Raw genomic sequence first — 15,717 nt, 5'->3', positions numbered from 1 at the left:
ATCTCCGTTTGCGCAATTGAACTTTAGGCTCTGCTCCTCTCCTCTCCCCACCCTCCCCAAATCTCCTCCAGATGGTTGAGGGAAGTGTAGAACACTTTTCAGGAGAGGCAGGGGAGTTCTATTGAGAAAGTGAAAATTCCTATCTGGATAGGCCCATTATGTAGTGCTACATTGGATACAACCCTTTGTTTTACCCTGAACATGTGTTCACGTTGCTAGTCCATATGAAGCAACTCACCAAAAGGGGAAGAAAATCATTCGCGTGATGTAGAATGCGATGGAGAAGACAACGAAGAAGAAACTGCAAGCTTTCTCCCAGCGAGCGTAGTTGAACATCTTTGCTGCCTGGAATGCAAACAAATCCATTAGGCAACATCCATAAATTTAGGAGATTCCCCTCTTTCAAATCTCCAGGATTATCAAACGGTTGCACAGTGCGCTAGAACAGCCATGAGCTGGCCCTTCTTGGTATGGTTCTCTGTCTTGTATGAAGGAGGTCCCTGGTTCAGTCTTGGAGAAATCCAGGTAGAGTTGGGAATGTTCCGTCTGGAAGCCTGAAGAGCAGTTGCTGGTCAGTGCTGACAATATTGAGCCTGGTAAATCAATAGCAGCTTGCTTCCTACTTCCATAGGCTTTCATCTAATCTGCAGTCTGCCACTCCCAGTCCTTTCTAAACCTCCCTGCGAGAGCTATCAAAGCATATCTCACTGCACTTCCGTCCCACCCCACTGGTACTGACACCTCCGGCGCTCCATACTTCTGGCCCAGTGCAGATAGGAAGAATTACACCATTGGTCCCTCCCTATGCCAGCATCTTCCCTACAGTGCTCCTCTCCAATGCTGTTCAATAACAATATGAAGCTGCTGGAAGCGGTCATTAGGAGATATGGGGCATGGTATCATCAGTATGACACCCAGCTCTAACTCTCTGCTACATATGACTCAGAAGAAGCTCTGACTCTTTTAAAACAGTGCCTGGATGGATGAGGGCCAACAAGCTGAAACTGAATCCTGGTGAGATGGAGGCACTGTGAATGAGCGGTTCTCGGGTCTGGGAGTTGGGTAGTTCACCAGTTCTGGACAGGGTTGCACTCCCTCTCACGGAACAGGAACATAGTTGGGGGGAGGCATGTGCTTCCAGATCCATCCTGAAGTCCCTTCACAAGAAAGGGGATAAAACTCTCCCCCCAAATTATCACCCTATTAGTTTTCTGGATGTTCCCTCCAAACTTTATGCTAGAAACCTAGCCAAGACACCTGCTAGGCTCCACAAAAACAACATCTTACATGAGGAACAAGGGGGGTGTAGACTTAGAGCTGGCTATAGCACTACTGACCAATGCTTCACACAGTCTCACATCATTTGCAAATATACTAATCAAAACAAATGCAACCTCCATTGATCCATCTACCACTTTTGACTCAGCCAACCAAAATAGATTGAGGGAGAAGTTCTCAAATGCTTGTTATGTAGACCTTTGAAAGTGCAAAATAATTTTCAAAGGAAAGCACTTTCATTTCCCAATGGGACATCAGCTGCCCTTCACGTAGAACTGGTTGACAACGACATAGGACAAAATTGACTGTCTTTGCTTGTCAAACCAAATGTCTGAACGAGCAAAACAAAGAACACAAACCCAGTATGATCTTATAAATAGAAGGCACTGGAAACCAAACAGCTTTTACCTCCAGCCAGAAATCCGCAGAGTCATGGATGAGCATGACCAGTGTTCCCATGCGGACGTGATTGCTACACCAGGAGCAGAACATCAAGGCAAGGGCAGCAAAATGGTGAATCACATGGGCTTTAAAGTCCTGTTGGAGAAAAGAATAAATAATGACTCAAACCCTCTTCTTCAAACAAGTTTAACAGAAATGTGTTTGTTACACCTGACATCATGGTCAGTGTCAGGAGTCAGCACTGATGTGCACCTCCTGAAACCCATGGTCCACCAGGGGTGCCCTGCCAATCCCTTGCTGCTGCCTCCTATTCACTTGCCTTCCTTGTCTGAGCAAGCAGTGACAAAGAGTAGTAAAATCTGCATGGTTGCTCTGGGAGATGTTGCAGATTGAGACCAGAGGGGAAGGCCAGTGAGTCAGAAGAAGTAACAGTGGCGGTGGCGAAAAGGGGACATTCAGGAAGGGAGCCAAATGAGAGCATCTTGACTGTCCCCTGCCTAAACACGGAATCTGAACTCAAGAAAACAGGGCTGGGTAGATGCACAGAAGCCAACGCGTTGGGTAAGTGCTTTGGTTGTATAAATAAAAAGGAGGCTGCCTGATTCTGTGTTCCTTCCAGAAACTCTGGCTCCTTTACATTTTGCAGGTGTAGCAAAGCCACATCAATATAGGGACCATTAGTACCATATTGAAGATGGACCATATTGCTTTGAAGTGCATCACTGCCACTATCCCCATTCTGTAGCTTGTGCAGATGACCGCTGCTTGGTTCAAGCAGAGGGCATATTGTATAGTGCAGGAGCATAGCATAAAATATTCAACTTTCAGCCACCAGATGCATATTGAAGGTGGAAGTTGATGCATCTTTCATAAAGACAGAACTGTGCAAAAATTTACACATGGGCGGTAGGTAAGGACCAGTCTATTCACAGTATATATCAATGTCACAAGTGTTAATTCATAAGGTCGTTCCATCCCATCCACATTATTATGTACATCTTTAAAAAGCATGACATTTAAATACATATTTTATCACAAAATCTTTTCTCACATGCAGTTTATCACAATTATTCATTTCTAAACACCTTTCATCCTGATATATGTGATTTTTGGGGGGGGCAATGTTTTGCAACATTTATTGAGCTAATGTTGTGCTGAGACAACATTTTCCAAAGCTCATGCAGGAAGACCCACTGGGAGCTGTCCAGGGTCCTGATTAGCTTTTGCTTGATGAGACTCTGTTAATGGCTACTACTTCTCCATCAATCACCAAAACCCAACACAGTGTTGGATGCCTTCTGTCTCTTTTTCTGAGTGTATTCAGCAAGATGATTGTGGTGGGGCATAGCTGACCTGTGGCACAAGCCAACGTCAATGCTTGCAAGTCACAGTATTGGAGCAAGGTTATCTGAAAGTCAGTCCTGTTCACACCTCCACCCAAGCTGCTATATTTGAAGGGAATTTTATGTTCTGAAAGAATTTGCCTTCTTTCACGAGGGAACATCTGCAGTACTAAATTACTCTTGGGACCTGGTAGCAGAATGTTTTTACAATGTTTATAGCTGAAACTGTTTTTAGAAACTGTTTTTTTTTTAATGAATTCTTATGGGTGTATTTGCCTCTGTAGGAAGAAGTCCCCGAAAGTATTCTGTAGGAGGAAGGGCAGAATAAAACTTATTATTAATAATAAATAGCATTACCACCCACAGTGATTATGTGGGAAAAGCCTGCCCCTTTGAGATTTTCTTACTTGTTGAACTCTAGGTCCTCTTTGATGCAGAGAACAACATAACCTTCAGTATGCCCTTCCCTGTCCTTCCTATAGTTTCCTTTGTGTCCATTAATTGTTCCTTGGAGCCATCTTGGCTTGGAGTCTCCTAGCACCAACATATCAACACTGATACACAGCATGTCTCTCAAAATGCCTTTGGCGTGTCCTTATCACCCTATAGTGCCCTGGCTTCTCTGAGTTGCTATCATGAGCCCTTGCACTCTCAGCATCCAGTTCTCTCCCGGAACTAAACTAAGTACAGTCGTACCTTGGTTTTCGAACAGCTTAGTTCTCAAACGTTTTGCCTCCCGAACGCCGCATACCCGGAAGTGAGTGTACTGGTTTGTGAACTCTTTTTGGAAGCCAAACACCCAGTGGGGCTTCCGTGGCTTCTGATTGGCTGCAGGACCTTCCTGCAGCCAATCAGAAGCCGTGCTTTGGTTTCCAAACGTTTTGGAAGTCGAAAGGACTTCCGTAACGGATTCCATTCGACTTCCGAGGTACGGCTGTATAGCACTTATGGAACACTGCAGTGCAATGTTTTTCTTCTCCAATAAAAAAGGCAGAAAATCATAAAACATTTGTGGACTGTAAATTGTGAACCATTATCATGACTTGCCTTCCTTTTGGTGTCAAATCCAAGAGTAAGCAACAGCGAACTATAGAAACTCATCTGGAGGATGTAGTACCAATACTGGGACACCAGCAAAGACTGGAAAGAGAAAGAATGTCTATTACCTCTTGAGTCAGACAGTCTGGGGGAGGGAAGAAAACACTGGTATTGGTATTAGCACTGTGGCCAAGGAATAACAGAAGGATGCCTAAAAGAAGGGGGGCAGTTATGACCCTGGGATAGATTTTCCCTTCTTTGGGGGATGAGGCCAAGGACTTTGCATGCAGTTCAATCCCCAGCACCTCCACATAGCGTTGGGAGAGACCACCATCTGAAATCCTAAAGAGCCAGTCAGTGTACTGAACTAGATCAACCAATAATCTAGCCTGGGAAAAGGCAGCTTCCTATGTTCTTATGCATTCTTCTCTTTTTGACTAGTAGGCATGCAAAACTCAACATGGGGTGGGCAAAACGGTTACTCTGACCCCATTAAAGCGTTGTGGGACAACTTTTCAGAAAGAGGAGACAATTAGAACTCTAAGAGAAGTAGCAGAAACAGCACTCACGTGGTATGGATAGTTGGCCCAAACCTGCCAAAGATCATAAAGCCAGGGTTTCTAGGGGAAAACGAAACAAAACAGAATCAGGCAGATAATTACCATTATTTTCCATGTTACAGAGTGAGCGCAGCACACTGGCTGAGCAACTGAGCTGGTTCAAATCTTACCTCTGCCACAAACTCACTAAGTGGCCTGAGGCAAGCCACTCTCACTCACCTGCCACTCACTGCCATTTGCAATATGAGGATGGTAGTTCCGGCCTACCTTACAGGGTTCTTTTTACTATTAGTGGGAGAAACTGCTTACAGATTTCCTGAAGAGTTCCAGCGTCAGGAGGTGGGGGAGAAACCCCTATACCACAACATACATTGGACTAAGAGGAGGGCAGGATAATTCCCCAGTCCTGGCTTCTTCTTAATCAAATAAAATTTCATAAATCCCCTGGGATTATAATGACAAGCAACTGCAGAGAAATTGGGAATCTAGCCCTTATTTTGCAACAAGGAAAAATTCTGGGCACATGGCAAATCTTGCTTTAGAGAAAGCAGGATCAGGCCTTAGTTTTGATGAAGATTTTATTAAAGGTTCACTTGTTATCTTCCATTTAACTTACATCATAGAGAAATACAATTCCAGCAATACATGATGTCAAGTAGAATATAAATCGCCAACTGCAAAAAAATAAGGAAAAAAGGATTTTAGAACACAGAAGTCACACATCTGAAGTAGACATAATGCTGCTCAATTTTCTATACATATTTTGGAGATCAAAAAGATCCCTTCTTTCCACCTCCCTCATTTCATCCTAACTCCTTCCTTTCATTTTCAAAGTTACCGTATTTTTCCGTGTATAAGACGCTCCCTATTTTGGGGGACTCCAAATTAAGAAAGCACCCCTCAGCACTACCCGTGTATAAGAGGAGCCCCAATTTTTAACCATTTTTTTTTGTAAAAAAAAACCCCTAGTCTTATACATGGAAAAATACGGTACATTGTGGTTAGCTTTAACATTGTTTCTGATTACTGCTAGTATTGTAGTTAGCTGAAACTGGTTCAAAAATCCTACTTCTAATTATGATTGCAAAGTGCAGTTTTAATGGGCATCAGGGGTGGGGGAGAGAACTGATTCAGTTCACATTTAAAGGCAAATCTAACAAACATGTGCTTTCTGAAACAACACAAGAACCGAAACACAGACATGCTTCAGAATCTAACACATATATTAGGGGAAATTGTGCATATACATGCATATAATTGTGGAAAATAACATACAAAATGCATTGTGTTAGGTCAAGTGGCTTGCAAAAATGGGTACATTAGACAAAACTTCATACACGAATGTGTTTGGTGGGTGAAATTCACATTAAAATGCTGCTAAATTTAATGATCTTTTTAAACAAACAAACAAACAAACAAACAAACACAAATTGCTGTAGAAATGTGGAAAACTGAGGTTAAGATTGGAAAAATGAGAAGCTAAGACAACTTAAAATCATCAAATATCATTCCTTAATTTTTGGTGGAAAATGCCAGTGCAGATTTTTTTTGTGTTGGCATCCGTCTGTCTTGAGAGACAATGGAGGAGTGTGCCTTTGGGGGTGCAGATATAAGGCTAGCTAGAATCACACAGCCCAATGAAAGGAAGTGGAAGATTTGTAATGAAGCGGAAGAAGGAAGGAGTAGGTGAATATTGTTGGTAGACTGCAGATGTATGGCCACCCGCAAGACCACTGAGCCAACATCAAAGAAGGGAAAGCAAAACCTACATGAAGAGACTGATTCTATGCATTGTTGGCAAACTCATCTAAGGGAGAAAAAAGTCAACTCAAAAAGCAAACTCAACTTTCTTAGTTCAGGCCTTGTACAAAGCAGGAAGACATTCAACCAAACATACTGCCCTGGGCTGGCCAAGTCAGGGCGATGCACATGGAGGGCTTGCTGAGGACCTGGGGGAAAGCTCCAGCATGATGTGGGTGTCTCTGCCAGGATTGGGGAAGCCTGGTGGTGAAGATCTGGGATGGGGTAGGGGTCCCTCAACCTGCTCTCTCATCTCATCCCTCTCCGCAATGAGAGTCCTGCCTGCTTCTTCACAGGTCAGAGTCTGTCTCTGACACTTCCACAGTGCCAACGCTGTCAGACACTGGGAGAAGCTCTGCCTTTGCTCCACCGGGCCTGGCTGCCTCTCAGGAGGCAGAGACACCTCCCCAGGCATCTAGATCTAAGAGATACCAAAGGCGAAAGGAACAGAGGGCTCCACCAACTGGGCATAGTGAGATATTCCAGAAACACTTGCTACATTAAGCTGTGTTGGTTCCTTTCCTCTTTATAGGATTAGCAAGGGCGTGACAGCATCTTTTGACTTTTAGGTGTATTCAGGATTAATTGTGTGTATTGCCTGAAGTGCCTTAACCCAGCGATTTGCAATCTACACTTTAAAGTCTTTGGGAAGAATTCTCCTTTGAGTGTTTGTTCCTCAGAAACTGGAAGCCAGGACCATACAGATGAAAACTCCCTCAGAAGTAAACAGCCTATCAGGGGACTTCCGGGTTGGCGCCATCGCCGAATGGCGGACTCCCTCCGAGCTCCGGAGGGAGCCTGCTGGGCAGGGGTTGGGTCCCGCCGCGCCGGCGACGCAGGGACCCTCAAAAACCATGGGCGGTGATGCCCATGGACTTGGGACTCGGCGGGCACCGTTTGCGCCCCCCAACCCGCGAAGGAGCCTTTTTAAAGGCTGCGGAGCGGGTGACGGGGGGGTGTGGTGCTATGGGTCCACTGCTTCCCCTGCCTAGCGAAGCCGCATGCCATTCGACGGAGAGCGCCGACTTCTTAATTTGAAAATTTGGATTCAAAAGAACAACCCGTGAGTAAATTTATCGGACTTAAAAGGAAAAATTTGTTTTACGAATTCGGAGCGAGCGGGGGAGGTGCAAAAAGGAAGCCCGCCCCCCCCGTTGTAGAGTTCTTAACGCAAGGATTTGACAACTAAGATCGAGAGAAGAATCTGTTTATTTGAAAAAAAATATTAATTTCACGAAGGGAAATTACAAGTAATTGTGCTGGAGGAGAAGAGTGGTTTGTGAGAACTAAAGTGTAACCCCCCGGGAACCGGGAACGATCCGTTATGAGAGACTGGTGAAGAGATATAGAAATTTTGACAGCTGTCAAAGTAGCTGTCAAAGTGGGAGAATAAAAGAGAACTTTGTTACGATGACTTTGCCGGTTAGATTCGATACAATTTGGATATAAATTACTGAAAATAAGGGCAACAAGTTAATTTGACTTTTGGGTGCGATCTGGAAGGAAACTAAGTTACCATAATCCCTCTAGAGGGAGTTTTGGGACATTGCAAGAATGGCAGCAAGTGGAAAAATACTCATGGAATTGAACAGGACTTTTTATCTCCTGGGAAAGCTGCAAAAACGAAGTATTATTTTGTCTACAGAGGTCTCTACACTAAAGGAGACAATGGATTTATCTATTGAAGAAAGGAAGGGACTTGACGTAAGTTTGTGTTCCTGAACAAATAAAGCCTCTGTAGAGGAACCAGAAGTTTTTGAATTAGAAGGTTTTTGCAGCGGAACAGGAAAAGAAACCTGAAGAATAAAAACTGGACTAAGCTCGAAGTTGGAACATTTGGGACATCCAGACTTTAAAAGGATCAAGAAACAGAATTTGAGTTATACTCTTAAATATAGAGGTCTGGATGGAAGAAGAATGATCTTTTCTGAGAGTTTCTCTAAGATTGGGCCTTCTGAAATTAAAGACTATTAAAAAGACGGCAAAGTGGAATCGAGAGAGATTTAGACATGGACGTGGGATCTTCAGGCCGGCAGTAGACAGATGGATGGATTTTGGGGATCGAAACCGGGAAAGGGGGGAGGGAGATTTGGAACCCAAAGGCTGTAAAATTATATCTTTTTATTTTTTCTTGTTTTATTTTGTGTGACAAAAAAAAGGGGGGGAATTCGTGGAAGGGAACTGGGGTCGATCTTAGGGAAGTATAAAAAAACATAAAGAGAAATGGTTATACAAGATAAATTAAATTTGAATAATGGGCTAATTATAATTATAATAAGGTTTTAAAATTTGGGGTAAGAATTTGTGGAACTAATCCAATGGAAATGGAATACAAGAGGGGGAGGGGGGGAGTCCTGGAAAGATGTTAATGAAAGTAAGGTTTTTATCTTTCTCTCTTTTCTTTTTTTCTTTTTCATTCTGGATTTTTTGGAAATTTTAATAAATATCATTTAAAAAAAAAAAAAGTAAACAGCCTATCAGAGATGCACTACCAGCGAAGATCATGCTGCTCGGCTTAGTTGCTAAGCAACACCTCTACCCACCCCCCTCTTGGCCAGTTGACATGAACAATAGCAGAATGAACCCTACATGGAATAACCTCTGCTGTTTACCTGGAAGTAAGCCTCGTGTTATTTAGTGGGACTTACTTCCAAAGGGTCTTTGGCAGCTAAGCTTGGCTTTTGAAACCAAGAACTCAGTTTTGCTTAGCTATTCTGAGCTGAGAAGAAAACTAAACAGGCAAAGTTAAAAACAAAATGGTACCCAGGATCATCTGCAAGTTTGAACCTGCTGAGATTCTGTGAAAGGCAAACAAGGTGAGGTTTAAATTGCCATTACTCCTGCACTGTGGAAATACAGTGATGTAATACAGGAAAGCTTTGGGTGCGGGAATGGGAGGAACAGAGAACCGGATAATTTTTATTCCTAATATTCAAAATGATGAAATATTAGCTCTCCCACACTGAGTGATTTAGTCATATGTAGGGATGGAGAAGAAATCCAATTCAGTTCAATTCAAATTCAAAACAATAAGCGAAATGAAACACACTCATCCATCACACTTCTCTGAATTTTGTAATGCCGTTCTCCAGACAAGAAATGTGTACCAAAAGGGTACATTCACATATTTGTATATGTATATCATACATTCAAGGGCAATTTCATATATTTCTGAAAATAATGCAAAGGGCTGTGTTTTGGTTCTCAGATTCTTTTGGAAAGTGTGAATTAGTTATGTTTGCCTTTAAATGTGAACTGAATTGAATTTCCACCCACCCCCATCCCCTAACTGGTACAGCCCCTACTGAAGAGTCAGGGATCTAATGTCTTGTCCTTACAGAGCTAACAAATCTGTGATTGGGCATTCTGCCTTCAGTTTGCAGGAGTGGGCTCCCTTGATGGAATACTCTTCCATGCAACTATAATGGGGGTGGCGGGAGAGAGACAGAGAAAGGTCCTCCTAGCCTCTTCTTCTTCTCCCTGGCATGCTCATTTTCTATACACACAGATGGCCATGCTGCCTGTTCTTACCAAGCTTCCTGGAATTTCTTGTGCAGAGTTGGGATTTCTAGATTTCGCCGCCGCCGGAACCATTTCTCCACCAGGTGCACCGTCCAGTTACACTTTTTGGCTAATCCACGTATCTCCAACTGTAGGGAAAGTCAGTGGCACACACGTGGCACAGGTTAGAAGCAAAGTAAAGACAAAAAAAGAAAGGGCCTTCTCATTTCTAAGGCTGCAGTTTTCACCACTAGGAAGTAGGCGCTTCTTTCTGACATTGACTTTCCACGTTTTCTGGAGGGCAGGCGCTGACTCAAGTTTGTTGCAGTGAAAACAACACCTTAAGGACTCATGCATTTATTGTGGCATAAGATTTCAAGGCCATTAAAGCACTGGATAGAGTGGGCTAAAGAGCACAAAAGCTCGTGGCATATAATGTGTTAAGTCTTTCAAGGTGTCACAAGACTCTTCGTTTATGCTTTGTTTTTTTACTACCCACATTATGATTTTAGGATCCTGAGAGTTCTTCCTTATTCAGAGCTTGGTTTCAACTACTAATGTGGGAAAGGCTCAGTTCTTTCATTGGTAGATTGTATTGGTAGATTTGTATTCTCATTGTGTATTTTTCTGTTGTGAGCTGCCCTGGGATCTTTGAATGAGGGGTGGTCAGTGATTTTTTTCTTAAATTTTTTTTTAGGGGTATTCTTATTTTCCTACTCATATTGAAATGCTGCCCCTCAATGAGGCCAAACTTAGATTCACAAAACGTTTAGGGGTATGCTCACCCCTGCGTCCCCCCAGAAAAAAAGCACTGGTGACAGTATACAAATTTAATTAACAACAATAATAGATTAACCAGCAGCATGGCTAATCTGAAACTAACTTCAGCAGGACTTCCATATAATTGTGTACAGGAAGTCAGCCTAAATTGATCCATTCTGAGATATACCACACTTGTTTATAGGACCGGTTCAGAAGCTGCTTTGGGTAAATGGGACCCCCCTCTTACCTGTCTATTTACTATCCTGACAGCCAACTTTATGCCTCCCCTTTCTTACTCCAACACATGTGCTGCTGCTATCTTATGGTGCTTGCTCATAACCATTTCTAAAACCATCGTCTTCTCTATTTCTGATTAAAGTCTTCCCATGCTTGTGGGGAAAATGTGTTTGACATTTGAGAGAAAGAGCCTTTTCAGTAGTGGCCCCCTAGGGATGTAGGAAGGCACCCTTTTCTGTTCTGCCCTCTGTTCACTGCATGCAGCACTGCTTCCGTTCTGCTGCAGTTCGTCTTTTGACAGAAGCTACGCTAATGGTCTCATGGCCTGCTGTGGTGAAATTACATGATCTATGTAAATCACACTGTTTCCCCAGAAAGGTCCTCCTGGGTCCTATCTTAACATCTCTTTATCATCAGGCAGAGACCTTTCTACTTCCTCAGTCTTTTAAAGATCTTTTTTAAAAATGAAATTGGAGTATACCTTGAGGACATCGTGTTGGCCACCCCTGATTTACTGTGATGTGTGAATGCGGCAAGAAAGGGATGGAAAAAGCAAGGTACAAATGGGTGGAACTCAGGGTTTCCAGATCAAGGAACGGTTGAAGAAGGTGGGTATGTTTGCCTGGAAAAGAGGAGACTGAGAGAAAATATGATAGCCGTCTTCAAATATATTAAGGTCTATCATATGGTCTAGCACAGTGTTCCCCAACCTTGGGCCTCCAGCTGTTTTTGGACTACAACTCCCATCATCCCTCACTAGCAAGACCAGTGGTCAAGGATGATGGGAATTGTAGTCCAAAAACAGCTGGAGGCCCAAGGTTGGGGAACACTGGTCTAGCATACTTGTTTTCTCCTGCTCTGGAAGGTAGGACGTGAACCAATGGCTTCAAATTACAAGAAAGGAGATTATGACTAAACATTCGAAAAAACTTTCTGACAGTAAGAGCTGTTCGGCAGTGGAACAGACTCCTACAGAGGTGGGGGACTCTCCTTCCTTGGAAGTTTTTAAACAGAGGTTGGGTGGCCATCAGTCATGGATGCTTTAGCTGAGATTCCTGCATTGCAGGGGTTGGACTAGATGACCCTTGGGGTCTCTTCCAACTCTTTAATTCTTTGATTCAGTCCTGCCTCACATGTGTCTTAACTTCCTGAATGCTGCTGCTGTTTTCTCCCTGAATTGTGAGAAACAGTCCCTTGAAGGATCAGAGCATGGGGAGAGTGTGGGTGTCACTTCCACTCACCCACACTACTTTTGATGTACAGTTTTTACATTTTTTGGTTTCTAATTTGTTAAGAGTTGAAAAACCAGCCCTTGCCCAAGGACTCAGGCTGGGTGGCAGCAGCAGTAAGAGAGGAGTGGGGGGAGGTGGTGAAGATCAAATCTGGCTGCAACTCCTCCAAAGTCTACAGGGCAAATCAGGAGTGCCTCAGAGTCCACTTGCCTCAAGCATTTTGAAGCCTTCCTTTCCAGAAAGGCTTTGATTAGTTAAACCGGCACCAGCCGGAATGTGTGTTACTTGAACTGACTGCATGGATGTATAGCATTTTAAATTTTTTGGTGTTGTTATGCTAGATTTTACTGCATTTTGTACTGTCCTGGGAATTGTAAACTGAATAGGATTTTCATTATTAAGTTAATGATTTGGGGCTTAAAACGCAGGATAAAAACATAACATAAATGTACACAAAAATGTATTTATGAGAGCCACTTGGAATTTCCAGCACTGGTCTAGCGAGTGGGATATATAAGTTTTAGAAAGCCATATGCACTCAGAACTAGGGATGTTGGAGAATTTCAACAGAAATGGGGGTGGAAATTGCTGGTGTCTGCATATTTGTCCCTTGTCCAGAACAGAAATCAATCTGTGTTGTTGCTTCCAGTCCACAAATTATACATGATTATGCCCCCCCCACCCGAAATACATGGGATTGAATAACATAATGACCGTGTAACTTGCATGATTTCTGTAACTAACTGCTAAGTCAAAAAGACAGCAAGACGAAGAATGCAGTTTTTGGTGGAAGAGGAACTGCAGAAGAATGGAAGCAGTGCTGCATGTGACAAATGAAGGGTGAAATGGAAAACAGTGCCTTCCTATACCTCCAATGCAGACAGGCACAGACGATGGTTTTGAGAACAGGCATCTACTAAAGATACATCCTTTTAAAGAAGCCTTCACCTGTGATGGTTTTTTTGTGCACTTCCTGAAAAATGTTTCCAAGGTGGGATTCTTCTGGGGCCGGACACGCTTCACACTCTTTATGCCCATGAGATTTGCTAGAGGAGCAGCAATGCACCTGGAAAGATGCAAAAGAGGAGCCTTTTTTAAAAGAGAAAGAAATGGCAATGATTCTAATAGATTTCAGTGGAAACTGTGCTATCTGCTGATGAGTTTGCTTTTCCTACTGTTACTGCAACACCGAGAAATGATACCTGTGACTATGGAAAGGGTTTCATATGGAAAATCAGCCACTCTTTTAGCTAGACTGTGCTGCACTTAGGAATAAAGTGATACCTTGGTTCTCAAATGCCTTGGCACTCAAACACCTTGGTTCCCAAATGCCAAAAACCCGGAAGTAAGTGTTCCAGTTTTTGAACGTTTTTTGGAAGCTGAGTGTCCGATACGGCTGTCAGCTATTGTTTCCAGGGGACCTGCACCACTCAGAAGCTGCGCCTTGGTTTTTGAACATTTCGGAAGTCAAACGGATTAAGTTTGGCACTTTTGTTTTTGCTATTTATTATGTGTTTTTGTTTTTGAGGTTTTTTCGGTTCATTTGTTTTTGTGACTGTGTGGAACCCAGTTCAGCTCCTGACTGGTTGATTGTGTGACTGCAGAAATGGATAAAAGCCCCCCATCCAAACAAGGACTATCATCAGTAAAGGTAAGAAAAATATTTAATTTCAATTTTTATCATCTACAATACTGTCTTATTTATTTTATAGTACAGTACATTGGTTATAACTTTCATTTTAGGAATCAATGGTCTCGTTAGATAGTAAAATTCATGTTAAATTGCTGTTTAGGAGTTGTTTTTAAAAGTCTGGAACAGATTAATCCGTTTTGCATTACTTTCTATGAGAAAGCGCACCTTGGTTTTGGAACGGGCTTCCAGAACGAATTAAGTTTGAGAACCAAGGTACCACTGTACTGCTGGATAAGAAGAGAGACAACATGACGGGTGGAGCCACTGCGCTGGCTTCAGAGAAAGAGGATTGCTATTGCTTACCAGGAGGGAAATAGGTGAGGCGGTGCAGAGGTCAGAACGGTGCAAAGTTTAGGAACCTCCCAGATTGGCTCTGCTGGTGCATTTGCCTCTCTGCCACCTCATCCCTTCCTGCTCATAAGTAGCAGCAGTGCACCTGCCAAGAAGTTAGCATAGCAGTTCCACACCTGCCAAACAAACTGCTTCTGATATATCCGTATATATAATTGCTCCCATCTCTTTCCAGCTGATTTCTCCAGAGAAGGATGCCTGGTGTATGGCCAAGAGATGTTGCTTCAGCAATGCAGCAGATCAGACTGATGGCCTGGGTAGGAGAACTGGAGGCTTCACCCCTTCCTGGCTTTCAGCCAAGCCCTGATCTGGGCAGGTGCTTCCATGTACTTCCCCCTCCTCCCAAGAAGTCAAAGTTGAAATATTATATTCTTCATTCATTTTTCTGTAAATATTTTAAGACATGACAGTGCAATAGCAAAAGACTTCATTTCCATTGCTGAAACTTAAATAAAATGAATAAATAAAGTAGTGAGGTCAGCCTTAGCTAGAGTAACCCAGAAGGATGGGTGAGGTATTATTATTAATAATTAATTAATTAATTAATTAATTAATAATATCTGCCATTGATCTTGGTGCTTATTACTGTGAATTAATGCATGCAACTTTTGTTTTATGGTATTTTATCCCTCAATTTCTTTCTTTACATATGCCTTCATCTTTGTCTTTCAACACCACCTTATCTTTAATAATAATAATAATAATAATAATATATGCGGTAACCTGCTCTAGGTTGGGCCACACCTCAGTTTTAGATCCTGAGCAGCTTCTTGAGAGGCATGTGGTCTAAGGTATAAGCTCCTCACCTCAATGCTACAAAAATCTGTTCAGCTAGAAACAGAATGGGGAAAAGGAGCAAGGCACTTACTTCAAGAGGCTTCAAAACCAAACAAGAAAAAATTCTAATGAAGCTACACACAGCTTCGTAACATTACAGCTACATGCGGGCAATTTGAAGCAATCTTCCCATTGCCTTCGCATTCTTGGAGCTTTGGAAAAGCAATAGATAAAAGTAAAAGAGAAATAGATACCTTTCAACAAAGAACCTAAGAGCCAACATCCCAAAAGCATATGGAATTGTGACCAATAACTGGTGTGGTTTTGGAAAGATGTATCCATTGCGATCTTCATAGTCCGACCAGCTACAGTTGGCAGGCATCCAGATGTTCTCCCACCAAAACCAGCTATTCACGAATTTTATTATGTGTGCCATTCTGAGTGGAAGGAAAAGAGGGCAAATTAGTCTGTGCTCGTCTATTAACAAACACACACACTGAGACTGCAACTGCTTTGTAACATTTAGACATGAACACGACAAAATATTCTGCAACTGCATGCCAACTAAACAATGCAAATCAATTTACAAGTATATACACATCTAAGTATCAGTAGTGGAAGTTGTGGTGGGGCGACAACGTTCACCTGGGAGGAGGAAATAGGTGAGGCAGTGAGAAGCAGGAGAGACGCAAATGCACTGGTAGAAACACCAGGCTGCGTCTGCTGGTGTGATTTGCCCCTCC

At 42.7% G+C, this 15,717-nt stretch overlaps 1 protein-coding gene across 3 annotated transcripts in view; it reads right to left on the bottom strand.

Annotated features, from left to right (window-relative positions):
* The window catches only part of LOC307203432 (ceramide synthase 3-like), an 84,340-nt gene that overhangs the window by 19,663 nt on the left and 48,960 nt on the right, over positions 1 to 15,717 (bottom strand). For all 3 annotated transcript variants that reach the window (XM_079954243.1, XM_079954244.1, XM_079954246.1), the window contains 8 exons: positions 15,229 to 15,411; positions 13,102 to 13,219; positions 9,953 to 10,071; positions 5,238 to 5,295; positions 4,631 to 4,681; positions 4,071 to 4,163; positions 1,687 to 1,815; positions 239 to 345 (listed from right to left, as the gene is read on the bottom strand). In XM_079954243.1, coding sequence (XP_079810369.1) covers positions 239 to 345; positions 1,687 to 1,815; positions 4,071 to 4,163; positions 4,631 to 4,681; positions 5,238 to 5,295; positions 9,953 to 10,071; positions 13,102 to 13,219; positions 15,229 to 15,411 — 858 coding nt within the window. The remainder of the gene's footprint in view (positions 1 to 238; positions 346 to 1,686; positions 1,816 to 4,070; positions 4,164 to 4,630; positions 4,682 to 5,237; positions 5,296 to 9,952; positions 10,072 to 13,101; positions 13,220 to 15,228; positions 15,412 to 15,717) is intronic.

Source organism: Podarcis cretensis (assembly GCF_951804945.1).
Source record: "Podarcis cretensis genome assembly, chromosome: 14".
NCBI classification, from domain to species: Eukaryota; Metazoa; Chordata; class Lepidosauria; order Squamata; family Lacertidae; genus Podarcis; species Podarcis cretensis.
The sequence above is the reverse complement of the archived record's forward strand: the minus strand, read 5'-3'. Positions and strand labels throughout refer to the sequence as shown.